At 54.9% G+C, this 27,151-nt stretch overlaps 1 protein-coding gene across 1 annotated transcript; it reads right to left on the reverse strand.

The window, feature by feature from the left end:
- Window positions 1–88: 88 nt before the first annotated feature.
- Window positions 89–26,040, reverse strand: RCC2 (regulator of chromosome condensation 2). Its single transcript, XM_063176715.1, has 13 exons — window positions 26,003–26,040; window positions 25,099–25,396; window positions 21,897–21,990; window positions 17,878–18,021; window positions 15,565–15,696; window positions 13,424–13,512; window positions 11,728–11,842; window positions 9,357–9,523; window positions 7,015–7,195; window positions 4,697–4,802; window positions 4,537–4,609; window positions 2,871–2,948; window positions 89–319 (listed from the first exon to the last, which is right to left on the reverse strand). The coding sequence occupies exons 1-13, from the start codon at window positions 26,038–26,040 to the stop codon at window positions 215–217; spliced, it is 1,620 nt and encodes a 539-aa protein (XP_063032785.1). The 3' UTR covers window positions 89–214.
- Between the last annotated feature and the right edge of the window lie 1,111 nt (window positions 26,041–27,151).

Raw genomic sequence — 27,151 nt, forward strand, 5'->3', positions numbered from 1 at the left:
CTGCGGAAAAATACAAATAAAATAAAAAAAAATTCAAGGCCAGACCCTACAAAACCCGGGGCGGGACGTGCCGGGAGGCCCGGCCGCGGCGGGGAATTCCAAAAGCCGGGAGTGGGGGTGGGAGTGACCCCGCCGAGGGCTGGGAGTGCGGGAGCGGGGAGGGAGCACGGCGGCCGGGATGGAGAAGCGGGAGCGGGATCGGGATCGGGGCCCCTCAGAGGGTGCGGGGGTTGTACTCCGGCAGCTTCCGCAGCTTCTCCTGCTCCGCCTCCGACTCGTCCCGGGCGATCACCAGAGAGTGGGAATAGCCCATGGCCACCTGGAACGGGAATGGGAATGGGTCAGTTGGGAATGGGAATGGGAATAGCCCATGGCCACCTGGAACAGGAATGGGAACAGGAATGGGAATGGGAATAGCCCATGGGCACCTGGAACGGGAATGGGAACAGGAATGGGAATGGGAATAGCCCATGGGCACCTGGAACGGGAATGGGAACAGGAATGGGAATGGGAATAGCCCATGGCCACCTGGAATGGGAACAGGAATGGGAATAGCCCATGGGCACCTGGAACAGGAATGGGAACAGGAATGGGAATGGGAATAGCCCATGGCCTCCTGGAATGGGAATGGGTCAGCTGGGAATGGGAATAGCCCATGGGCACCTGGAATGGGAATGGAAACAGAAATGGGAATGGGAATAGCCCATGGCCACCTGGAGGGAAAATGGGAACAGGAATGGGAATACCCATGGGCACCTGGAATGGGAATGGGAACAGGAATGGGAATAGCCCATGGGCACCTGGAAGGGGAATGGGAACAGGAATGGGAATAGCCATGGCCACCTGGAATGGGAATGGGAACAGGAATGAGAATAGCCATGGGCACCTGAAATGGGAATGGGTCAGTTGGGAATGGGAATAGCCCATGGCTGCCTGGAATGGGAATGGGTCAGGTGGGAGTGGGAATAGCCCATGGGCACCTGGAATGGGAAAGGGAACAGGAATGGGAATGGGTCAGGAAATTGAATGGGAGTGTGAATAGCCCATGATCACCAGGAATGGGAATGGGTCAGCTGGAATACCCATGGAATTGGGAAAGGGCCAGCTGGGAGTGGGAATGCCTATGCAACTGGGAAGGGTCACCTAGGAGGGGACACTGCCCATGGAAGAGGGAAAGGGGGAGCAGAGGGGATCTGGAGCCTTCCCGGGGATCCCTCCTGCCTGCTGGGATCCAGGCTGGGCTGGAGCATCCCAAGGGAGTTTTAGGAAGGGCCCTGCCCCCCCTGCAGGGCACCCATGGGTGTCACAGGCTGGGCACAGCCTCAGTGTCCCTGTTTATTTTAGGGATTGGATCCCACTGTCACAGGCTGGGCACAGCCTCAGTGTCCCTGGTTATTTTAGGGATTGGATCCCACTGTCACAGGCTGCGTATGGCCTCAGCCCTGGGTTTATTTAAAGGGGGTTTACACACATCACCCATGGGTGTCACGGCCTCAGTTTCCCTGTTTGTTTTAGGGGAGGGCCCCCCGGATGTGATGAGCTGTGCACAGCCTCAGTTTATTCCATGTTTATTTTAGGGAACAGCTCCTGGTGCCCTCCCTGCATCACCCACAGGTGTGATGAGCTGTGCACGGCCTCACTGCCCTGCTTGCTTTAGGGGAGGGCCCTATGGGTGTCACCAGCTGGGCACAGCCTCAGTTTCCCTGTTTATTTTAGGGAATAGCCCCATGTGCCCTCTCCGTGACCCCATGGAAGTGATGAGTTGTGTATGGCCCCAGTTTCCCTGCTTAATTTAGGGAATGGCCTCAGTTTCCCTGTTTATTTTAGGGAATAGCCCCATGTGCCCTCTCCATGACCCCATGGATGTGATGGGCACAGCCTCAATTTCCCTGTTTAATTTAGGGAATGGCCTCCCTGTTTAATTTAGGGAACAGCCTCAGTTTCCCTGTTTAATTTAGGGAATGGCCTCCCTGTTTAATTTAGGGAACAGCCTCAGTTTCCCTGTTTAATTTAGGGACCAGCCCTCCTGTGCCCTCTCTCCATCACCCCACGGGTGTCACGAGCTGGGCAAGGCCTCACCCCTGGGTTTATCCACGGGGAGGGTCCCCCCTGTCCTCCCTCCCTCCCTCACCCCAGGGGTGTGATGAGCTGTGTGGAGTCTCAGCCACCCCAAATTATTTTAGGGCATAGCCAGGTGTGATGAGCTGGGCACTGCCTTGGTGTCCCCGTTCATTTTAGGGGGATCCAGGTGCTCCCTCCCTCACCCCACAGGTGGGATGAGCTGTGTGAAGTCTCATCCACCCCAAATTATTTTAGGGAATGGCCCCTTGTATCCTCTCTCCATCACCCCATGGGTGCCATGAGCCCCCCCACCCCATTTATTTTAGGGGGATTCAGGTGCTCCAGCCTCACCCCACTCACAGGTGTGATGAGTTATGGCCTCAGTGTCCCTATTTATTCCATGGGACGGCCCCATATCCCTGACAGGGCCTCCCATTCCTGTTCATTTTAGGGGAAAGGGCCTCCCTGCATCACCCCACAGGTGGGATGGGTTGTGTAGGGTCTCAGTGTCCCCCATTCATTTTAGGGGGATCCAGGTGTTCCCTCCCTCACCCCACAGGTGTGATGAGCTTGGCACAGCCTCAGCCACCCCAAATTATTTAAGGAGAATGCAGGTGCCCCTCTCCAGCACCCCATGGATGTGCTTAACTCACACAGTCCCCATATGTCCCCCCATCACCCCACAGGTGGGACGAGGTCACACAACCTCAGCCACCCCAAATGAGTCCCTGCATGTCCCCCCTATCACCCCACAGATGGGATGAGCCCCGTGTGCATCCCCCACCCCAAGCCCTGTGGGGTGCCCTCACCTGCTCGGTGTAGATCCCATCCAGGGTTTTCACCTCCTGCGCCGCCGTGGATGATTTGGGTTTGTGGTCCCCATATCCCTGTGGGAACATCCCACGGACAGGGAATCTCAGTGGGGTTTGGGGGATTTGGGGTTTTGGGGTGTCCCTTTGGGGGATTTGGGTTTGTGATCCCCATATCCATGTGGGAACACCCCATGGACAGGGAAAGCTCAGTGGGGTTTGGGGGAATTGGGGGATTTGGGGTTTTGGGGTGTCCCTTTGGGGGATTTGGGTTTGTGATCCCCATATCCATGTGGGAACATCCCATGGACAGGGAATTGTCAGTGGGGTTTGGGGGAATTGGGGTTTTGGGGTGTCCCTTTGGGGGGATTTGGGTTTGTGGTCCCCACATCCCTGTGGGAACACCTCGTGGACAGGGAATGGTCAGTGGGGTTTGGGGGTTTTGGGGTGTCCCTTTGGGGGGATTTGAGTTTGCCATCCCCATATCCCGGTGGGAACACCCCACGGACAGGGAATGCTCAGTGGGGTTTGGGGGATTTGGAGGGGTCCCTTTGGAGGATTTGGGGTTTTGTGGTCCCCACATCCCTGTGGGAACACCCCGTAGACAGGGAATGCTCAGTGGGGTTTGGGGAAATTGGGGTTTTGGGGTGTCCCTTTGGGGGGATTTGGGTTTGTCATCCCTATATCCATGTGGGAACATCCCGTGGACAGGGAATGCTCAGTGGGGCCCTGGGGTTTGGGGGATTTGGGGTTTTGGAGTGTCCCGTTGGGGCATTTGGGGTTTTGTGGTCCCCATATCCCTGTGGGAACACCCCGTGGACAGGGAATGCTCAGTGGGGTTTGGGGGATTTGGGGTTTTGGGGTGTCCCTTTGGGGGGATTTGGGTTTGTCATCCCCATATCCCTGTGGGAACACCCCGTGGACAGGGAATGGTCAGTGGGGTTTGGGGAATTTGGGGTGTCCCTTTGGGGGGATTTGGGTTTGTGATCCCCATATCCCTGTGGGAACATCCCACGGACAGGAATGCTCAGTAAGGCCCCAGGGTTTGGGGGAATTGGGGTTTTGGGGTGCCCCTTTGGGGGGATTTGGGTTTGTGGTCCCCACATCCCTGTGGGAACATCCCATGGACAGAGAATGCTCAGTGGGGTTTGGGGGATTTGGGGTGTCCCTTTGGGGGATTTGGGGTTTTGTGGTGCCCATATCCCTGTGGGAACATTCCATGGACAGGAATGCTGAGTAAGGCCCCAGGGTTTGGGGGATTTGGGGTTTTGTTTGGGGTTTATTTGGAGTTTATTTGAAGTTTTTGGGGTTTATTTGGGGTGTAATTTATTACCAGCTCCCCGAAGGTGGGCGAGGGCCCCCAGCTGATGGTGGGTTTGGCGTGTCAGTTTGGGGTTTATTTGGGGTTTTTGGGGTGTCATTCATTACCAGCTCCCTGAAGGTGGGCGAGGGCCCCCAGCTGATGGTGTGTTCGGGGTGTCAGTTTGGGGTTTTTGTGGTGTCAGTTTGGGGTTTATTTGGGGTTTTTTTGGGGTGTAGTTCATTACCAGCTCCCCGAAGGTGGGCGAGGGCCCCCAGCTGATGGTGTGTTCGGGGTGTCAGTTTGGGGTTTTTGTGGTGTCAGTTTGGGGTTTATTTGGGGTTTTTTTGGGGTGTAGTTCATTACCAGCTCCCCGAAGGTGGGCGAGGGCCCCCAGCTGATGGTGCTCTCGTCGGCCGCCACGATCACAGAGCTCTTCCTGCAAGGGAGGCCATCCCTGATCCCTGAGTGCCCCAGGGCCCAGATCCCGGGATTTGGGCTCGGGAATTCCCGTGTCCACACTCACCCGCAGGCCAGGCTGCGGATCTTCCACCCGCACAGGTCCTGCACGGCCTTGGGGTACATGGTGGACTCCCGGGAGGTGTTGGTGGCGCCCCAGAAGAACAACCCACCTGCAAGGGGAGCCTGTCAGGGCACCGAGCCCGGAATTCCCAAATCCTGGGAAATCCACCTGTCAAGGATCCCTGGGATCCCACCTGTTAGGGCTTGCATCCCCCAGAATTCCCAAATCACAGCATTCCCAGGAATCTCACCTGTCAGGGATCTCTGGGATCCCACCTATCAGGCCATGGCTCCCTGGAGTTCCCAAATCCCTGGGAATCCCACATGTCAGTCCACCTTTCTCCCAGCATTCCCAAATCCTGGGATCCTGGCATTCCCACCTGTCTCGTTGCCAGCCCCCCTTCAGCAGCCCCAAATCCCAAATTCACACCTGTTTCACTGACAGCCCCCCAGCATTCCCAGATCCCAAATTCCCATCTGTCCCACTGCCATTTCCCCCAGCATTCCCAAATCCCAGATTCTGTATTCCCATCCATCTTCTGCCATCACCCTCAGCATTCCCAAATCCTGAATCCCACCTGTCTCGCTGCCATCCCCCAGCATTCCCAAATCCCAAATCCTGTATCCCACACATGTCACTGCCATCCCCCCGGCATTCCCATATCCCAGATCCCATATCCCACTCATCTCGTTGCCATCCCCCTGGCATTCCCAAATCCTGAATGTTGAATCCCCACCCATCTCACTGCCATCCCCCCCAGAATTCCCAAATCCCGATCTTGTATCCTACCTGTCTTGCTGCCATCCCCCTGGCATTCCCAAATCCCAAATCCCACGTGTCTCACTGTCATCCCCCCGGCATTCCCAAATCCTGATCCCGTGTCCCCACCCACCTCACTGCCATCCCCTTGGCATTCCTGGAATCCCCAAATCCCACCCATCTTGCTGCCATCCTCCTGGCATTCCCAAATCCTGAATCCCACCTGTCTCACTGCTATCCCCCCCAGCATTCCCAAATCCCGTATCCCACCCATGTCACTGCCATCCCCCCAGCATTCCCAAATCCCAATCCCGTATCCCACCCATCTCACTGCCATCCCCCTGGCATTCCCAAATCCCAGATCCCACCCATCTCACTGCCATCCCCCTGGCATTCCCAAATCCCAAATCCCACCTGTCTCACTGCCATCCTCCCCAGCATTCCCAAATCCCAGATCCCACCCATGTCACTGCCATCCCCCCAGCATTCCCAAATCCCAATCCTGTATCCTACCCGTCTCATTGCCATCCCCCTGGCATTCCCAAATCCCACCTGTCTCACTGCCATCCCCCCCCAGCATTCCCAAATCCCATATCCCACCCATGTCATTGCCATCCCCCCAGCATTCCCAAATCCCAAATCCCAGATCCCCACCCATCTCACTGCCATCCCCTGCAGCATTCCCATATCCCGTATCCCAAACCCCACCCATCTTGCTACCATGCCCCCCCCAGCATTCCCAAACCCCAGATCCCCACCCATCTCACTGCCACCCCCCCGTCATTCCTGGCATCCCAAATCCTGAATCCCACCCATCTTGCTGCCATCCCCCCTGCCATTCCTGAATCTCGAATTCCACCCGTCTCACTGCCATCCCCCGGGCATTCCCAGATTCTGAGTCCTGAATCCCCACCGCTCTTGCTGCCATCCCCCCAAGCATTCCCAAATCCCGTATCCCACCCATGTCATTGCCATCCCCCCAGCATTCCCAAATCCCAAATCCCAGATCCCCACCCATCTCACTGCCATCCCCCTGGCATTCCCAAATCCCAATCCTGTATCCTACCCGTCTCATTGCCATCCCCCCAGCATTCCCAAATCCCAAATCCCACCCGTCTCACTGCTATCCCCCCCAGCATTCCCATATCCCGTATCCCACCCATGTCATTGCCATCCCCCCAGCATTCCCAAATCCCAAATCCCAGATCCCCACACATCTCACTGCCACCCCCCCGTCATTCCTGAATCCCAATCCTGTATCCCACCCATCTCACTGCCATCCCCCTAGCATTCCCAAATCCCACCTGTCTCACTGCCATCCTCCCAGCCAAATCCCGGATCCCAAATCCCAAATCCCATCTTGCTGCCATCCCCTGGGCATTCCCAGATTCTGAATCCTGAATCCCCACCGCTCTTTCTGCCATCCCCCCGCCAAGCATTCCCAAATCCCGAATCCCACCTGTCTCACTGCCACCCTCCCCAGCCAAATCCCTGATCCCAGATTCCACCCATCTTGCTGCCATCCCCCCGGCATTCCCAAATCCCAAATCCCGAACTCGCACCGGTCTCGCTGACGGCGAAGGAGCAGGTGTATCCCGCGTAGATCTGGGCGGCGCCGCGCCCCGGGAAGTCGAAGAGCTTCACCAGCCTGGGAACCATCTCGTCCTTCTGCTCCGCGTGGCCCAGGCGCCCGTAGCCACCAAAGCCCCAGGAGAACACGCGCTTCTGGGAGTCCAGCACCAGCTGGGACACAGGGAAAACAGGGAAAACAGCCTCAGATCCCAAATCCCAAACCCCAAATACCAAACCCCAAATCCCAAACCCCAGATCCCAGGAGAACACGCGCTTCTGGGAGTCCAGCACCAGCTGGGATGGGGACAGGAAACTCAGAGATCCCAAACCCCAAACCCCCAGGAGAACACGCACTTATGGGAGTCCAGCACCAGCTGGGAAACAGGGAAAACAGCCTCAGATCCCAAATCCCAGATCCCAAATCCCAGATCCCAGGAGAACACGCGCTTCTGGGAGTCCAGCACCAGCTGGAAACAGGGAAAACAGGGAAAACAGCCTCAGATCCCAAATCCCAGATCCCAAATCCCAGGAGAACACGCGCTTCTGGGAGCCCAGCACCAGCTGGGAAACATGGAAAACAGCCTCAGAAATCCCAAACACCAAATCCCAGGAGAACACGCGCTTCTGGGAGTCCAGCACCAGCTGGGAAACACAGAAAACAGCCTCAGATCCCAAATCCCAAAGCCCCAGGAGAACACGTGCTTCCGGGAGTCCAGCACCAGCTGGAAATGGGGAAAACAGCCTCAGATCCCAAATCCCAGACACCAAACCCCAAACCCCCAGGAGAACACGCGCTTCTGGGAATCCAGCACCAGCTGGAACACAGGGAAAACAGCCTCAGATCCCAAATCCCAGACACCAAATCCCAAATCCCAGATCCCAAATCCCAGGATAACACACGCTTCTGGGAATCCAGCACCAGCTGGGAAATAGGGAAAACAGCCTCAAATCCCAGATCCTAAATCCCAAAAGAACACGCGCTTCTGGGAATCCAGCACCAGCTGGGACACAGGGAAAACAGCCTCAGATCCCAAATCCCAAACACCAAATCCCAAATCCCAGATGCCAAATCCCAGGAGAACACACGCTTCTGGGATCCAGTACCAGCTGGGATGGAGGGAGGGAGCAGGGGTTCAGAGATACCAAATCCCAGGAAAATACATTCCTGGGAATGCAGCCCCAGCTGGGAAGGGGGGAGCAGGGGCTGAGAGCTGCCCTCTCCCATTCCTGTCCATTCTCCCTCTCCCATTCCCATTCCTGTCCCATTCCCATTATCCCATTCCCACAATCCTGATCCCACATTCCCGTACCGTGTGGCTGGCCCCGCAGGCCATGTCCCTGACCCATTCCCGTTATCCCCAATCCCATTATCCTGATCCCACATTCCCGTACTGTGTGGTTGGCCCCAAAAGCCACGTCCCTGACCCATTCCCATATTCCCAATCCCATTATCCCAATCCCATATTCCCGTACTGTGTGGCTGGCCCCAAAGGCCACGTCCCTGACCCATTCCCATATTCCCAATCCCATTATCCCATTCCCACCTTCCCATACCGTGTGGCTGGCCCAGCAGGCTATGTCCCTGACCCATTCCCATTATCCTGATCCCATTATCCCATTCCCCTATTCCGGTACCCTGTGGCTGGTCCCACATGCCTGACCCATTCCCATATTCCCATATTCCCATTATCCCAATCCCATATTCCCTATTCCCATACTGTATGGTTGGCCCCGCAGGCCACATCCCTGACCCCTTCCCGTAATCCCAGTCCCATTATCCCATATTCCCAATCCAATCCCACATTCCCATACCGTGTGGTTGGCCCCGCAGGCCACATCCCTGACCCCTTCCCGTAATCCCAATCCCATTATCCCATTACCCCACATGCCCGTACTATGTAGTTGGCCCTGCAGGCCACGTCCCTGACCCATTCCCGTTATCCCAGTCCCATTATCCCATATTCCCAATCCCACATTCCCATTATCCCACATTCCCGTACAGTGTGGTTGGCCCCGCAGGCCACGTCCCTGACCCATTCCCGTAATCCCAATCCCATTATCCCATTACCCCACATGCCCGTACTATGTAGTTGGCCCTGCAGGCCACGTCCCTGACCCATTCCCGTTATCCCAGTCCCATTATCCCATATTCCCAATCCCACATTCCCATTATCCCACATTCCCGTACCGTATGGTTGGCCCCGCAGGCCACGTCCCTGACCCCTTCCCGTTATCCCAATCCCACATTCCCACACCATGTGCTTGGCCCCGCAGGCCACATCCCTGACCCATTCCCGTTATCCCACATTCCCATTATCCCACATTCCCGTACCGTGTGGTTGGCCCCGCAGGCCACGTCCCTGACCACGACGTTGGGCACGGGCAGCACCTGCCCGTCCTTGGTGCGCTCCACGAAGAGCGCCACGCGCCGCGGCAGCAGCTCGCAGTCGTACTCGATGCGCTGCGCCCGCGCGATGAACTTCCCGTCGGAATTGTGCCCTGGAACGCGAACGGGGCACAGCTGGCCTGAGCGTCCTGTGGGGTCATCCCGAACTGCCCCGATCCCATGGGGTCATCCCAAACTGCCCCAATCCTGTGGGGTCATCCCAAACTGCCCCGATCCTGTGGGGTGATCTCGAACTGCCCCGATCCTGTGGGGTGATCCCAAACTGCCCCGATCCTGTGGGGTGATCTCGAACTGCCCCGATCCTGTGGGGTCATCCCAAACTGCCCCGATCCTGTGGGGTCATCCCAAACTGTCCCAGTCCCACAGGGTCATCCCAAACTGCCCCAGTCCCACAGGGTCATCCCGAACCTCCTCGGTCCTGCAAAGTCATCCCGAACTGCCCCGATCCCACGGCACGATCGTGAACGGCCCCAATCCCACAGAGGGATCCCGAACCACCCCGATCCTGTGGGGTCATCCTGAACCTGGCCCCATCCCATGGGGTGATCCCGAACCATCCTGATCCCATGGGGTGATCCTGAACTGCCCCATCCTGTGGGGTCATCCTGAACCACTCCAATCCCATGGGGTGATCCCGAACCATCCTGATCCCACAGGGCCATCCCGAACTGCCCCATCCTGCGGGGTCATCCCAAACCACCCCATCCCAAGGGGTCATCCCAAAGGGCCCTGACTCCACAGGGGGATCCCGAACTGCCCCCATCCCACAGGGTCATCCCAAACAGCCCCAATCCTATGGGATCACCCTGAACCACCCCGATCCCATGGGATCATCCCAAACTGCCCCCACTCCACGGACTGATACCAAACCAGCCCTAATCCCACTGGATGATCCCATGGGATGATCCCAAATTCCACTGGATGATCCCATGGGATGATCCCAAATCCCACACCCAGCTGGCCATACTCCGGACACCCAAAGGAACACAGGTTCCCATGGGGTGATCCCATGTGGTGAGCCCATTCCCATGGGATGGTCCCAAATCCCATTCCCATGGGGCGATCCCAAATCCCGTACCCAGCTGGCCGTACTCCTGACACCCAAAGGAATACCCAAGGTTCCCATGGGGTGATCCCAAATCGCATTCCCATGAGATAATCCCAAATCCCATTCCCGTGGGATGATCCCAAATCCCATTGCCATGGGGTGATCCCAAATCCCATTCCCATGGGGTGATCCCATTCCATAGATCCCAAATCCCGTACCCAGCTGGCCGTACTCGGGGCACCCAAAGGAATACAGGTTCCCATGGGGTGATCCCAAATCCCATTCCCACTGGGTGATCCCATGGGATGATCCCAAATCCCATTCCCACAGGGTGATCCCATCCCATAGATCCCAAATCCCGTACCCAGCTGGCCATACTCGGGGCACCCAAAGGAATACAGGTTCCCATGGGGTGATCCCAAATCCCATTCCCATGGGATGATCCCACATCCCATTGCCATGGGGTGATGACAAATCCCGTACCCAGCTGGCCGTACTCCTGACACCCAAAGGAATACAGGTTCCCATGGGGTGATCCCATGTGGTGATCCTATTCTCATGGGATGATCCCAAATCCCATTCCCATGGGATGGTCCCAAATCCCATTCCCGTGGGATGATCCCAAATCCCGTACCCAGCTGGCCGTACTCTGGACACCCAAAGGAATACAGGTTCCCATGGGGTGATCCCAAATCCCATTGCCATGAGATAATCCCAAATCCCATTCCCGTGGGATGATCCCAAATCCCATTCCCGTGGGATGATCCCAAATCCCATTGCCACGGGGTGATCCCATTCCATAGATCCCAAATCCCGTACCCAGCTGGCCGTACTCGGGGCACCCAAAGGAATACAGGTTCCCATGGCGTGATCCCAAATCCCATTCCCATGAGATAATCCCAAATCCCATTCCCTTGGGATGATCCCAAATCCCATTCCCATGGGATGATCCCATCCCATTCCCATGATCCCAAATCCCGTACCCAGCTGGCCGTACTCAGGGCACCCAAAGGAATACAGGCTCCCATGGGGTGATCCCAAATCCCATTCCCATGGGGTGATCCCATTCCATAGATCCCAAATCCCGTACCCAGCTGGCCGTACTCCTGACACCCAAAGGAATACAGGTTCCCATGTGGTGATCCCATTCTCATGGGATGATCCCAAATCCCATTCCCATGGGATGGTCCCAAATCCCATTCCCATGGGGTGATCCCAAATCCCATGGGATGATCCCAAATCCCGTACCCAGCTGGCCGTACTCGGGGCACCCAAAGGAATACAGGTTGCCCTTGCAGTCCATGACCATGCTGAACTCGGCCCCGCAGCCCAGCTTGGAGATCGGCTGCCCATTGTACAGGATCTGGGAAAAAACGGGAATGGGGTCAGGAAATCCAGGAAAATGGGCAAAGGCATCAGAAAAACTGGGAAAATGGGATCAGAAATGTGGGAGAAGAGCAAAAATGGGGATCAGAAACACAGGAAAAGCTGGGAAATGGGATCAGAAAAACCTGGAAAAGGGGGAAAATGGGGATCAGAAACACAGGAAAAGTTGGAAAAATGGGATCAGAAAAACTTGGACAAAAGGGAAAATGGGGATCAGAAACACAAGAAAAGTTGGAAAAATGGGATCAGAAAAACAGAGGAAAATGGGGATCAGAAACACAAGAAAAGCCAGAAAAATGGGATCAGAAAAACCTGCAAAAGGGGGAAACAGGGATCAGAAACACAGCAAAAGCTGGAAAAATGGGATCAGAAAAACCTGGAAAAGGGGGGAAATGGGGATCAGAAACACAGGAAAAGCTGGAAAAATGGGATCAGAAAAACTGAGGAAAATTGGGGATCAGAAAAACAGGAAAAGCTGGAAAATGGCATCAGAAAAACCTGGGAAAATGGGGATGAGAAATTTGGGGAAATCCAGAAAAATGGGATCAGAAAAGCCAGGGAAAAGGGGAAAATGGGGATCAGAAAAGCCAGGGAAAAGGGGAAAATGGGGATCAGAAAAGCCAGGGAAAAGCTGGAAAAATGGGATCAGAAAAGCCAGGAAAAAAGGGGATCAGAAACAAAGGAAAAAACGGAAAATGGGATCAGAAAAACCTGGGAAAATGGGAAAAGAGGGATCAGAAATTTGGGAAAATCCAGAAAAATGAGATCAGAAAAACCTGGGAAAATGAGGATGAGAAATTTGGGAAAATCCAGAAAAATGGGATCAGACAAACTGAGAAAAATCGGGATCAGAAATGTGGGAAAAGCTGGAAAAATGTGATCAGAAAGGCCAGGGAAAAAGGGTAAAATGGGGAATTTCCATGGGAAATCCTTCATTGGCAGGGAAAATGGGATCAAGGACATGGGAAGAGCAGGTAAAAAGGGATCAGAAAAACACAGGAAAAGCAGGAAAAACAGGATCAGAGAAATGTGGGAAAAGAGGAGAATTTCCATGGGAAATCCTTGATCTGTGGGAAAAGCTGGAAAAACTGGATCAGAAAACACAGAAAGAAGGAAAAAAGGGGAATTTTCCATGGGAAATCCTTGATCTGCGGGAAAAGCAGGAAAAACTGGATCAGAAAACACAGGAAAAAGGAAAAAAGGGGAATTTTCCATGGGAAATCCTTGATCTGTGGGAAAAGCAGAAAAACTGGATCAGAAAACACAGGAAGAAGGAAAAAAGGGGAATTTTCCATGGGAAATCCTTGATCTGCGGGAAAAGCAGGAAAAACTGGATCAAAAATTTGGGAAATGGGAAAACCAAAGCAACTTCCATCAGAAAATCCCTAAAATCCTCAAAAATTAATTTCCAAATCTTGGCTTTTCCTCTCCCCACCACAGCTGGAAACGGCTCCTGGCTGGGAGGGAATCGTGCACCCCGAGGGGTTTTTAGGGAATTTGTCACTAAAAGCCCCAAAATCCCTGGGATTTGCCCCAAATTGGGGTTTGGGGTCTGTACCTGGGTGGGGCTGGGCACGGCGTCCGTCTGGTTCCCCAGCCCCAGCTGGCCCAGCTTGTTCTCCCCGAAGGCGAACACGGAGCCGCTCTCTGCGGGGAAAACGGGAATTTTGGGGGAAAAAAACCGGGATTTTGGGACTGTTCTCCCAGAATTTAGGGGTAAAAGGGGCAGATTTGGGGGAATAAGGGGTGGGTTTTGAAGGAAAAGGGGTGGAGTTGGGGGAAAAAGGGGAGGATTTTGGGGCAGTTTTCCCAGAATTTGGGGGTAAAAGGGGCAGGTTTAAGGGCAGTTTTCCTGGATTTTTGGGAAAAAGAGGTGGATTTGGGGCAGTTTTCCTGGGATTTTGGGGGTGAAAGGGGTGGATTTGGGGCAGTATTCCCGGGACAGGAGCGGATTTGGGGCAGCTTTCCCAGGATCAGGGGAGTTTCCCAGGATTGGGCAGTTTCCTGGGATGGAGCTGTTTGCCAGGATTGGGCCATTTCCTGCGATTCAGTGCAGTTTCCTGGGATCTGCCCCAGTTTCCCAGGATCCAGCCCCTTTCCTTGGGATCCAGCCCCATCTCCCAGGATCCAGCCCCATTTTCTGGGATCCAGCCCTGCTTCCCAGGATCCAAGACCATTTCCCAGGATCCAGCCCCATGTCCCGGGATCCAGCCCCATTTCCTGGGATCCAGCCCCATTTCCCAGGATCCAGCCCCATTTCCCAGGATCCAGCCCCATTTCCCAGGATCCAATTCTGCTTCCTGGGATCCAGGGCCATTTCCCAGGATCCAGCCCCGTGTCCCAGGATCCAGGGCCCCGTTTCCCCAGGGCCCATATCTCAGAATCCAGCCCCACATCCGGGATCTGGGACCATTTCCCAGGATCCAGCCCCATTTTCCAGGATCCAGCCCCGCTTCCCGAGATCCAGTCCCGTTTCCCATGATCCAGGGCCCCATGTCCCAGGATCTGGGGCCATTTCCTGGGATCCAGCTCCATGTCCCAGGATCCAGCCCCATTTCCCTAGGATCCAGCCCCATGTCCCAGGATCCAGCTCTGTGTCCTGGGGTCTGGCCCCATTTCCCAGGATCCAGTCTTGTTTCCCCAGGATCCAGGGCCATTTCCCCAGGATCCAGCCCTGTGTCCCAGGATCCAGGGCAATTTCCTGAGATCTAGTCCCATTTCCCAGGATCTGGGGCCATTTCCCAGGATCCAGCCCCATGCCCCAGGATCCAGGGCCAGTTCCCAGCATCCAGCTCCGTGTCCTGTGATCCAGACCCGTTTCCCGAGATCCAGCCCCATGTCCCAGGATCCAGCCCCATGTCCCGGGATCCAGCCCCATGTCCCCAGGATCCAGCCCCGTGTCCCCAGGATCCAGGGCCATTTCTCAGGACCCAGCCCCGTTTCCCAGGATCCAGCCCTGTGTCCCAGGATCCAGGGCAATTTCCCGAGATCTAGTCCCATGCCCCAGGATCCAGGGCCATTTCCCAGCATCCAGCTCCGTGTCCTGTGATCCAGACCCGTGTCCCGGGATCCAGCCCCATGTCCCGGGATCCAGCCCCATGTCCCGGGATCCAGCCCCATGTCCCGGGATCCAGCCCCGTGTCCCGGGATCCAGCCCCATGTCCCGGGATCCAGCCCCATGTCCCGGGATCCAGCCCCATGTCCCGGGATCCAGCCCCGTGTCCCGGGATCCAGCCCCGTTTCCCAGGATCCAGCCCCGTTTCCCAGGATCCAGCCCCGTGTCTCCAGGATCCAGCCCCATGTCCCCAGGATCCAGGGCCATGTCTCAGGACCCAGCCCCGTTTCCCAGGATCCAGCCCCATTTCCCGAGATCCAGCCCCATGTCCGGGGATCCAGCCCCATGTCCCGGGATCCAGCCCCGTTTCCCAGGATCCAGCCCCGTGTCTCCAGGATCCAGCCCCGTGTCCCCAGGATCCAGGGCCATTTCTCAGGATCCAGCCCCATGTCCCGGGATCCAGCCCCATGTCCCCAGGATCCAGCCCCATATCAGAGGATCCAGCCCCATGTCCCCGGGATCCCACCCCATTTCTCAGGACCCAGCCCCGTGTCCCCAGGATCCCACCCCATTTCTCAGGACCCAGCCCTGTTTCCCAGGACCCAGCCCCTTTTCCCGTGATCCCGCCCCGTGTCCGTGGGTACCGGTCAGTGCCAGGGTGTGGTTCCTGCCGCAGGCGGCCGCCACGATGGCCTCGCTGCCCAGGGCCTCGATCGGCCGCGGCGCCTCCACGCGCTTCGTGTCCCCGTGGCCCAGCTGCCCCTTCTCGTTCCGCCCTGCGGATCCCAAAATTCCCGCAGTCACAGGGGTGCCCGCTGATCCCGGAATCCCAGAGGAGTTCCTGCTGATCCTGCTATCCCAGGGGTTTCTTCTGATCCCATTATCCCAGGGGTTCACAGCTGATCAATCTGATCCTGCTATCCCAGGGGTTCCCTCTGATCCTGCTATCCCAGGGGTTCCCTCTGATCCCGCTATCCCAGAGGTTCCTGCTGATCTCATTATCCCAGGAATATTCCTATTGATCCCAGAATCCCAGGGGTTCCCTCTGACCCTGCTCTCCTTGGGGTTTCCCCTGATCCCATTATCCCACAGGTTCCCAATGACCCTGCTCTCTCAGGGGGGTTGCCAAGATGGATCCTGCTATCCCAGGGGGGTTCCCAGGACAGATCCCATTATCCCAGCTGGGTTCCCAGGATGGATCCAGCTCTCCCAGTTTGGTTCCCAGGCTGATCCTGCTATCCCAGGGGGGTTCCCAGGACAGATCCCATTATCCCAGCCTGGCTCCTGGCATGGATCCCATCATCCCAGCTCAGTCCCAGCATGGATTCTGCTCTCCCAGGGGGGCTCCTGGGATGGATCCCATTATCCCAGTGAGGGTTCCCCAGATGGATCCCACTCTCCCAGTTTGGTTCCCAGGCTGATCCTGCTATCCCAGGGGGGTTCCCAGTACAGATCCCATTATCCCAGCCTGGTTCCTTGGATGGATCCCATCATCCCAGCTCAGTCCCAGCATGGATTCTGCTCTCCCAGCCTGGTTCCCAGAATGGATCCCATTATCCCAGCCAAGTTCCCAGGATGGATCCCATTATCCCAGTGAGGGTTCCCCAGATGGATCCCACTCTCCCAGTTTGGTTCCCAGGCTGATCCTGCTATCCCAAGAGGGTTCCCAGGACAGATCCCACTATCCCAGCCCAGTTCCTGGGATGGATCCCATTACCCCAGCCTGGGTTCCCAGGATGGATCCTGCTCTCCCAGGGGGGAGTTCCCAGGATGGATCCTGCTCTCCCAGTTTGGTTCCCAGGCTGATCCTGCTATCCCAAGGAGGTTCCCCAGATGACCCCATTATCTCGGGGGGGTTCCTGGGATGGATCCCACTCTCCCAGCCTCGTTCCCAGGATGGATCCCACTATCCCAGTTTGCTTCCCAGGCTGATCTCGCTATCCCAGGGGGGTTTCCCAGCTGACCCCATTATCCCATGGGGAATTCCCAGGATGGATCCTGCTCCCACAGCCTGGTTCCCAGGATGGCTCCTGCTCTCTGGGGGGCGGGGCTTCCCCGGATGGATCCCATTATCCCAGGGGGGTTCCCTGGATAGATCCCATTATCCCAGCTGGGTTCCTGGGATAGATCCCTTTATCCCAGCTGGGTTCCCTGGATGGATCCCACTCTCCCAGCCTGGTTCCCAGGATGGATCCCACTATCCCAGCCTGGTTCCCAGGATGGATCCCATTATCCCAGCTGGGTTCCCTGGATGGATCCCACTCTCCCAGCTGGGTTCCTTGGATGGATCCCATTATGCCAGGGGGGGTTCCCAGGATGGATCCCACTATCCCAGCCTGGTTCCCTAGATGGATCCCTTTATCCCAGCTGGGTTCCCTGGATGGATCCCACAATCCCAGCTCGGTTCCCAGGATGGATCCCATTATCCCAGCCAAGTTCCCTGGATGGATCCCACTATCCCAGTTTGCTTCCCAGGCTGATCTCACTATCCCAGGGGGGTTTCCCAGCTGACCCCATTATCCCAGGGGGGTTCCCAGGATGGATCCCACTCTCCCAGCCGGGTTCCCAGGATGGATCCCACTCTCCCAGCCTGGTTCCCTGGATGGATCCCGCTCTCCCAGCCACGTTCCCAGGATGGATCCCATTATCCCAGGGGGGTTCCCAGGATGGATCCCATTATCCCAGGGGGGTTCCCAGGATGGATCCCATTATCCCAACCAGGTTCCTGGCATGGATCCCGCTCTCCCAGCCAAGTTCCCAGGATGGATCCCGCTCTCCCAGGATGGATCCCGCTCTCCCAGCCGGGTACCCAGGATGGATCCCACTCTCCCAGCCACGTTCCCTGGATGGATCCCGCTCTCCCAGGCTGGCTCCCTGGATGGATCCCGCTCTCCCAGCCACGTTCCCAGGATGGATCCCACTCTCCCAGCCTGGTTCCCAGGCTGGCTCCAGCTCACCCCAGCTCCAGAGCTTGCCCTCGGCCGTGATCAGCAGGCTGTGGGCGGCGCAGGGCCCCGACACCACCGAGCGCACGCGCAGCCCCCCCAGGCTCCCGTAGCGGTGGGGCCCCCACAGGTTCTGGCCCAGGTTCCGGTACGCGGCTGGAAAAGACCGGGAATGACAGCGGGATCAGGAAAACCAGCCAGGAAAATCAGCCGGGAAAATCATCTGGGAATACCAGGAAATAATCTGGGAAAATCCGGGAAAATCATCTGAGAAAATCCAGGAAAATCATCTAGGAATACTGGGAAAATAATCGGGGAAAATCCAGAAAAATTCAGGAAAATCATCTGGGAAAATTCAGGAAAATTGTCTAGGGAAATCTAGGAAAATAATACAGGAAAATCTAGGAAAATAATACAGGGAAAAAAATACAGGAAAATCTGGGAAAATTATCCTGGAAAATCCAGGGAAATTGTCTGGAAAAATCTGGGGAAATCAGCCAGGAAAATCATCTGGGAATACTGGGAAAATAATCCAGGAAAATCATCTGAGAAAATCCAGGAAAATCATCTAGGAATACTGGGAAAATAATCAGGGAAAATCCAGAAAAATTCAGGAAAATCATCTTGGAAAATCTGGGAAAATTCAGGAAAATTGTCCAGGGAAAAGTAGGAAAATTATCTAGGTAAATAATACAGGAAAATCCAGGGAAAAAAATACAGGAAAATCTGGGAAAATTATCCTGGAAAATCCAGGAAAAGAATCTGGAAAAATCTGGGAAAATTAGCCATAAAAATAATCTGGGAATACCAGGAAAAACAATCTGGGAAAATCCAGGAAAATCCAGGAAAATCATCTGGGAAAATTCAGGAAAATAATCTGAGAAAATCCAGGAATATCATCTAGGAATACTGGGAAAATAATCAGGGAAAATCCAGAAAAATTCAGGAAAATCATCTTGGAAAATTCAGGAAAATTGTCCAGGGAAATCTAGGAAAATAATACAGGAAAATCCAGGAAAAAAAATACAGGAAAATCTGGGAAAATTATCCTGGAAAAGAATCTGGAAAAAATCTGGGAAAATTAGCCATAAAAATAATCTGGGAATACCAGGAAAACAATCTGGGAAAATCCAGGAAAATCATCTTGGAAAATTCAGGAAAATTGTCCAGGGAAATGCAGGAAAATTATCTAGGAAAATAATACAGGAAAAATCCAGGGAAAAAAAAAATTACAGGAAAATCTGGGAAAATTATCCTGGAAAATCCAGAAAATAATCTGGAAAAATCTGGGAAAATTAGCCATAAAAATAATCTGGGAAAATCCAGGAAAATCATCTGGGAATACTGGGAAAATAATCAGGGAAAAATCCAGAAAAATTCAGGAAAATCATCTGGGAAAATTCAGGAAAATCCAGGAATACAATACAGGAAAATCTGGGAAAATTATCCTGGAAAATCCAGAAAATAATCTGGAAAAATCTGGGAAAATCAGCCAGGAAAATCATCTGGGAATACCGGGAAAACAATCCAGAAAATCATCTGGGAAAATCCAGGAAAATAATACAGAAAACTGTGACTCCTCCCCCAGCTCGTTAATTTTAAACATTAATTAATTTAAATGCTAACTTTGAATATTAATTAAATATATCCCCTAAATAGAAGGAGATAATTAATGAACTAAAAATGAAGCAGAGGCTTAATTTGGCAGAGCTGGTGCCCCCTCAAACCTGCTCTAATTAAGGGGTGAAAATTGTGGCTCCTCCCCGGTAATTAACGAAAATAATTAATTAGAAATAGATAAAAATAATCAGGAAAAGGAATGGACTATAAAAAAATTCCAATTAAAAAGATTCTTTGTTTTGCTTTGCCATAGATCTGGTGCACCCCAAATTATTGTATCAAACTGTGGCTCCTCCCTAATTAACCAACTTTAAAATTAATTAGATATTAATATTAATTAACTATAAATATATGAAAATAACGAAATAATTGATGAACTATAAATGGATCCAAACTAAGCAAAGTCTTAATTTGGACTCAAACCTGCCCCAATTAAGGGGTGAAACTGAGGCTCCTCCCCCAGTTAATTGATTGATTAATTAATTAGAACTACATAAACACAATCAGTAAAATTAACGAACTATAAATGCATCAGAAATAAACAAAGTCCTAATTTGGGTCTGCTGGAGAGATAAAGCTGTGACTCCCTCCTCAGTTAATTAATTAATTGATTAATTAATAAATAGAAGCAATTAACATAAACAGGAAAATTAATGAACTATAAATCCATTGGCTCTGCTGGACACCCAGGGCACCCCAAACTGAGAGATAAAGCTGTGACTCTCTCCCCAGTTAATTAATTAATTAATTAATTAATTAAATAGAAGCAATTAACATAAACAGGAAAATTAATGAACTATAAATCCATTGGCTCTGCTGGACACCCAGTGCACCCCAAACTGAGAGATAAAGCTGTGACTCTCTCCCCAGTTAATTAATTAATTGATTAATTACTTAATTAAATAGAAGCAATTAACATAAACAGGAAAATTAATGAACTATAAATCCATTTGCTCCGCTGGACACCCAGGGCAACCCCAAATTCTGGCCCAAAGTAGGAGATGCTACTTGAAGTAATTAATTACAAATTAGCACCAATTAATCACACCGCCAATAATGAGGGCCCCTACTCTGCCCTAATACATAATTAATAGCAATAATCACCCCTTAATGAGGCCTTACCCTGCTCCAAAACATTCATTAATTACTAATTAATACCAATTGATCACAGCCATTAGTGAGCCCCTATCCTGTCCCCAAGATGTTCATTGATTACCAATTAATAACGAATCAGCCATTAACAAGCCCCTATCCTGTCCCCAAAACATTCATTAATTGCTACTTAATACCAATTAATCACAGCCATTAGTGAGCTCCTAATTTGCTCCAAACCCTTCATTGACTACTAATTGATACCAATTAATTAATCATCTATCAAGGACCTCTACCCTGCCCCAAAACATTTATTGATTACTAATTAACCTCAAATCAATACCAATTAATCCCAGCCATTAATGGGGCCCTACCCTGCCCCAAACTGTTCACTGATAACTAATTAATGCCAATTAATTAATGACCCATTAATGAGCCCCTACCCTGCCCCAAGCCCTTCATTGATAATAATAAATAAATTATAAGTTAATTAATTAATAATTAATACCAATTAATTAATCATCTATTAAGGGACATCTACCTTGCCCAAAAACATTCATTAATTACTAATTAACCTCAAATCAATACCAATTAATCCCAGCCATTAAGGTGGCCCTACCCTGCCCCAAAACCGTTCATTGATTACTAATTAATACAAATTAATCACAGCTATTAGTGAGCCCCTACTCTGCCCCAAACCCTGCATTGATAATAACTAATAATTAACAAATTATTAGTTAATTAATTAATTAATAGCCAATACCAATTAATTAACCAGCTATTAAGGATCTCTACCTCACCCCAAAACATTTATTAATTACTAATTAACCTCAAATCAATACCAATTAATCCCAGCCATTAAGGTGGCCCTACCCTGCCCCAAACCGTTCATTGATTACTAATTAACCCAAAGTAATCAGCTATTAATGAGCCCCTACCCTGCCCCAAACCATTCATTGATTACTAATTAATACCAATTAATTAATGAGCCAATAATGAGCCCCTACCCTGCCCCAAACCGTTCATTGATTACTAATTAATACCAATTAATTAATGAGCCAATAATGAGCCCCCTACCCTGCCCCAAACCATTCACTGATTACTAATTAATACCAATTAATTAATGAGCCAATAATGAGCCCCTACCCTGCCCCAAACCATTCATTAATTACTAATTAACAGCAGGTAATTAACCAGAGTTGCCTGCCCCACACCACTCATTAACGACTAATTAACCAGTTCATAAGCAGCCCTTCCCTGCCCCGCAGGGTTCATTAATGACTAATTAAGCAGGTAATTAGTTAATTAGCAGCCCCTACCCTGCTGCTTGGGCACCTCCTTGCGGCCGATCAGGTCCCAGTTGGTGGCACCGAAGATCAGGAGCTGCCCCCGGCTCTTGGAGCCCTCGAGCTTCTGTGGGGACATCGGGGACATGGGGGACATCGGGGACATCAGGGACATGGGGGGCATTGGGGACATTGGGGACATCAGGGGGACATTGGGGACATCAGGGACATGGGGGGCATTGGGGACATCAGGGGGCATTGGGGACATCAGGGGACATCAGGGGGACATTGGGGACATTGGGGACATCGGGGACATCAGGGACATTGGGGACATCAGGGACATGGGGGGGCATCGGGGACATGGGGGGCATCGGGGACATGGGGGGACATCAGGGGACATTGGGGGACATCAGGGACATGGGGGACATCGGGGACATTGGGGACATCAGGGGACATTGGGGACATTGGGGACATCAGGGGACATTGGGGACATGGGGGGCATGGGGGACATTGGGGACATCAGGGGACATTGGGGACATCAGGGACATTGAGGACATCAGGGGACATCAGGGGACATGGGGGGCATGGGGGGACATTGGGGACATCAGGGGACATTGGGGACATTGGGGACATCAGGGGGACGTGGGGGGCATTGGGGACATCAGGGGACATTGGGGACATCAGGGGACATCGGGGACATTGGGGACATGGGGGGCATTGGGGACATCAGGGACATGGGGGGCATTGGGGACATCAGGGGACATTGGGGGACATGGGGGGCATGGGGGACATTGGGGACATCAGGGACATGGGGGGCATTGGGGACATGGAGGACATCAGGGGACATCAGGGGGTATGAGGGGCATTGGGGACATCAGGGACATTGGGGACATGGGGGGCATTGGGGACATCAGGGGACATCAGGGGACATCAGGGACATCAGGGGACATCAGGGGGTATGAGGAGCATTGGGGACATCAGGGGACATTGGGGACATGGGGGGCAATTGGGGACATGGGGGGCATTGGGGACATTGGGGACATGGGGGGGCATTGGGGACATCGGGGACATGGGGGGCATTGGGGACATCAGGGACATCAGGATACATGGGGGGCATTGGGGACATTGGGACATCAAGGACATGGGGGACATCAGGGGACATTGGGACATCAGGGGACATCAGGGGGCATGGGGGGCATTGGGGACATTGGGACATCAAGGACATTGAGGACATGGAGGACCTCAGGGGACAGGGGACAATCAGGGGACATGGGGGGCATTGGGGACATCAACATCGGGGACATCAAGGGACATCAAGGACATTGGGGGACATCAGGAACACTGGGGACATTGGGGACATGGGGACATCAAGGACAGAGGGACACAGGGACATCAGGGGACACTGGGGACATCAGAGATATGGGGACAACAGGACATCAAGGGCACAGGGGCATCAGGGACATGGGACATTAGGGACACAGGGGCATCAGAGACATCGAGGACATGGGGGACATTGGGACATCAAGGACATCGAGGACATGGGGACATTCAGGGGGACATCAGGAACACAGGAGGACATGGAGGACTTTGGGGGTGAGGGGATGCTGGGGACATTGGGGACATCAGGGCTGTGGGGGACATTGTGGGGGACACAGGGGACATTGTGGGGGATATTGGGGACATCAGGAGACGTCGGGAACATCAGGGACACGGGGACAGGGAGACACAGGGACATCAGCAACAGGAGGACATGGAAGACTTTGGGGGTGAGTGGGAGGCTGGGGACATTGGGGACATCAGGGCTGTGGGGGACACAGGGGACATTGGGGACATCAGGGATGTGGGGGACACAGGGGACATTGGGGACATCAGGGCTGTGGGGGGACATGGGGGATACTGGGGACATTGTGGGGGATATTGAGGACATCAAGGATGTGAGGGACATGGGACATTGTGGGACATCAGGGATGTGGGGACCTGGGGACATCAAGAACATCAGGGACATGGGGACATCAGGGACATTGGGACATCAGGGACATGGGGGGCATTGGGGACATTGGGACAACAGGACATCAAGGGCACAGGGGCATCAGGGACATTGGGACATCAGGGACATGGTGGACATGGAGGACTTTGAGGGTGAGTGGGAGGCTGGGGACATGGGGCATATTGGGGACATTGGGGATGGAGGGACATGGAACATTGTGGGACATCAGGGATGTGGGGGGACATGGGGACATCGTGGGACACGAGACATTGGGGACATTGAGGGTGGGACACAGGACATTGGGGACACTGGGGACACTGGGGATGGAGGGCCATGGGACATTGGGGACATCAGGAAGGGGGAAGATGTGGGGAATGTGAGGGACCTTGGGGACATCTGGAACAGGAATGTGGGGACAGAAGGAGCAGCGGGGATGGGAGGACACAGGGGGACATTGGGGATGTAGGGGACACAGGGGACATGGCACTGTGGGGGATGTGGGGGACATTTGGGGTGTGGGGTACACAGGGGACATTGGGGATGTAGGGACACAGGGGACATGGCACTGTGGGGGATGTGGGGGACATTTGGGGTGTGGGGTACATCAGGGACATTGGGGGTGCAGAGGGGATGTGGGGGACACTGGGGACAGAGCCAGCAGGGTCATGGGGACAGCAGGGACACGGGGGCAATGGAAGGGCTGCAGTGGGCTGGGATGGAGGTCAGGGGGTGCAGTGGGGTGGAATTTGGGGTGCAGTGGGGTGGGACGGGGGGCATCAGGGGCAGCAGTGGGTTTTGGGGTGTATTAGGGGTGGAGCAGTAGGTACGAGGGGCACGGTGGGGGTGTATAAAGGGGCACAATAGGGGCACAGTGGGGGTGTGTAATGGGGCGCAATAGGGACACAATGGGGGTGTCTCATGGGGCACAATGGGGGCACAGTGGGGGTGTCTCATGGGCACAATGGGGGCACAGTGGGGGGTGTCTCATGGGGCACAATAGGGACACATGGGGGTGTCTCATGGGGCACAATGGGGGTGTCTCATGGGGCACATTGGCGGCACACTGGGGGTATCTCATGGGGCACAATGGGGCACGGGGGGGATGTGCAATGTGGCACAATGGGGCACACTGGGGGTGTCTCACGGGGCACAATGGGTGGCACAGTGGGGATCTCTCATGGGGCACAACGGGGCACGGGGGGTACCCCAGGGTCCCGGGGGTGCTGCCGCCCTCCCCCCCGAGCTCACGATGCGCTCCTTGCTGTGCTCGGGCTCGCAGATCACCATGCTCTGCCCGCGGGCCCCGGGGCCTCCGGGCCCCGCCGCCGCCGCTGCCGCCGCCCCGCCGGGCCTGCCGGGTCTGCGGGCCCCGGGGCTGCCGTCCCGCGGCCGCCGCTCCCGGGGCGCCTCCTCCTCGCTGCTGCCGCCGCTGCTGCCGCCGCTGGGCCGGGGCCGCCGCCGCCCGCCGCCCTGAGGGCCCGGCCGCCGCCGCCCGCCGCCCTGAGGGCCCGGGCCCGCAGCGTCCCAGGGCGGCCCCGCCGCCTTCCTGCGGGCATGGCTGCGGGAACGCGTCAGCCGCCGCACCGACAGCGACACACGAACACACAGACAGCGACACACAGACAGGCAGGCAGGGACACACAGACACCCAGAGACACCCACAGACAGACACCGGACACGTGGTGAGGGGAGATGGGGACACCTCGTGAGGAGAACAGTGAGGGAAATGGGGACAGAGAGGGGAAATGGGGAAGTGGGGTGAGGGGACACAGTGAGGGGAAAGGGGACAGAGAGGGAGTCGCTGTGGGGGGAGCACTAGGGAATGAGAGGGGACACGGGGTGAGGGGGAGATGGGGGGACAGGGATGAAGAGAGAGGGGAGATTTCAGGACAGGGGTGAGGGCGGGGACGTGGGGTGAGGAGAGATGAGAGATTTGGGTCAGGGGGTGAGGGAAGATGGGAGATCTGGGGAACATGGGATGAGGAGAGATGGGCGAGATATGAGGGGAGGCGGGATGGGAGCAGAAAGGGGAGACCCCCGTGAGTGGGACATGGAGGGGATGCAGGGGGACAAGGGCTGAGGGGAGATGGGGGACAGGGGGACAGGGTGTGGGGACATCAGGGACCCCAGCTGGAGGGGAGAAGGGGGATACGGGGTGAGGGGAAAAGGGGGACCCACCGTGGTGGCCATGGGGGGATAAGAGGTGGAACCCCTAATGAGGGGACAGAGCGGGGACATGGGGGAGAAATGGGGGACCCCCTGTGGGGGTGATATGAGGGGATCCTGAATGGGGGCAGATGGGGGGACTGGGGGGATGTGGGAGACATGGGGACATGGGTGACCCCCAGATAGGGGACATCAAGGGGGTTTGGGGGGATGTGTGGACACAGGTGACCCCCAGCCAGGGGACATGGGGGATTTGGGGGGATGTGGGGACAAGGGTGACCCCCAGCCAGGGGACATGGGGGATTTGGGGGATGTGGGGACAAGGGTGACCCCAGCCAGGGGACATGGGGGATTTGGGGGGATGTGGAGACAAGGGTGACCCCCAGCCAGGGGACATGGGGGATTTGGGGGGATGTGGGGACAAGGGTGACCCCCAGCCAGGGGACATGGGGGATTTGGGGGGGTGTGGGGACAAGGGTGACCCCCAGCCAGGGGACATGGGGGGACTTGGGGGGACATGGGATGGGACAAATGTGATTTGGGGACATGGGGAGGGGAAAATGAGGGGATTTGGGGGACATGAGACGAGGGCCCATGGGAGGATTTGGGGGACATGGAATGAGGGGGGCACGGGGAGAGGGAAGGGGGCCTAGAAAAGGGGGACTGGAAAGGGGGTCCGAAAAGGGATTTGGAAAGGGGGTCAGGAAGAGAGGGAGCTGGAAAAGGGGGTCGGGAAAAGGGGAGCTGGAAAGTGCAAAGGGGACACACGGGGGGTCGCGGGGAGATTTGGGGGTGCACAGGAGGGTCCCGGCGGGTTCCCACAGGGGATCCGGGGCAGGAAAAGGGCCCGGAGACAAAGCGGATGGCGGGGCAAGGGGAGCACCGGGGGGAATTTGGGATCCCCACCCCAAACCGCCCGGAACCCCCAAACCCCCAAAGCCCCGGCGCTCTCGGGGCGCTGCCGCCGGATTTTGGGGTGGGGGCGATTTAGTGGATTGGGGAAGGGGCAGAGCCCCCCCGGGGGTCTCCCCCGTGTCCATCCCCGCCGCCCCCCCGCGCTCCCATTCCCAGATTTCCCTGGAACAATGGGATCTCTGTCTGCCCCCCTCGCACCACGTGGATCCGCCTTTTTTTT

The sequence above is a fragment of the Melospiza melodia genome, chromosome 26 (genome assembly GCF_035770615.1).
Source record: "Melospiza melodia melodia isolate bMelMel2 chromosome 26, bMelMel2.pri, whole genome shotgun sequence".
NCBI classification, from domain to species: Eukaryota; Metazoa; Chordata; class Aves; order Passeriformes; family Passerellidae; genus Melospiza; species Melospiza melodia.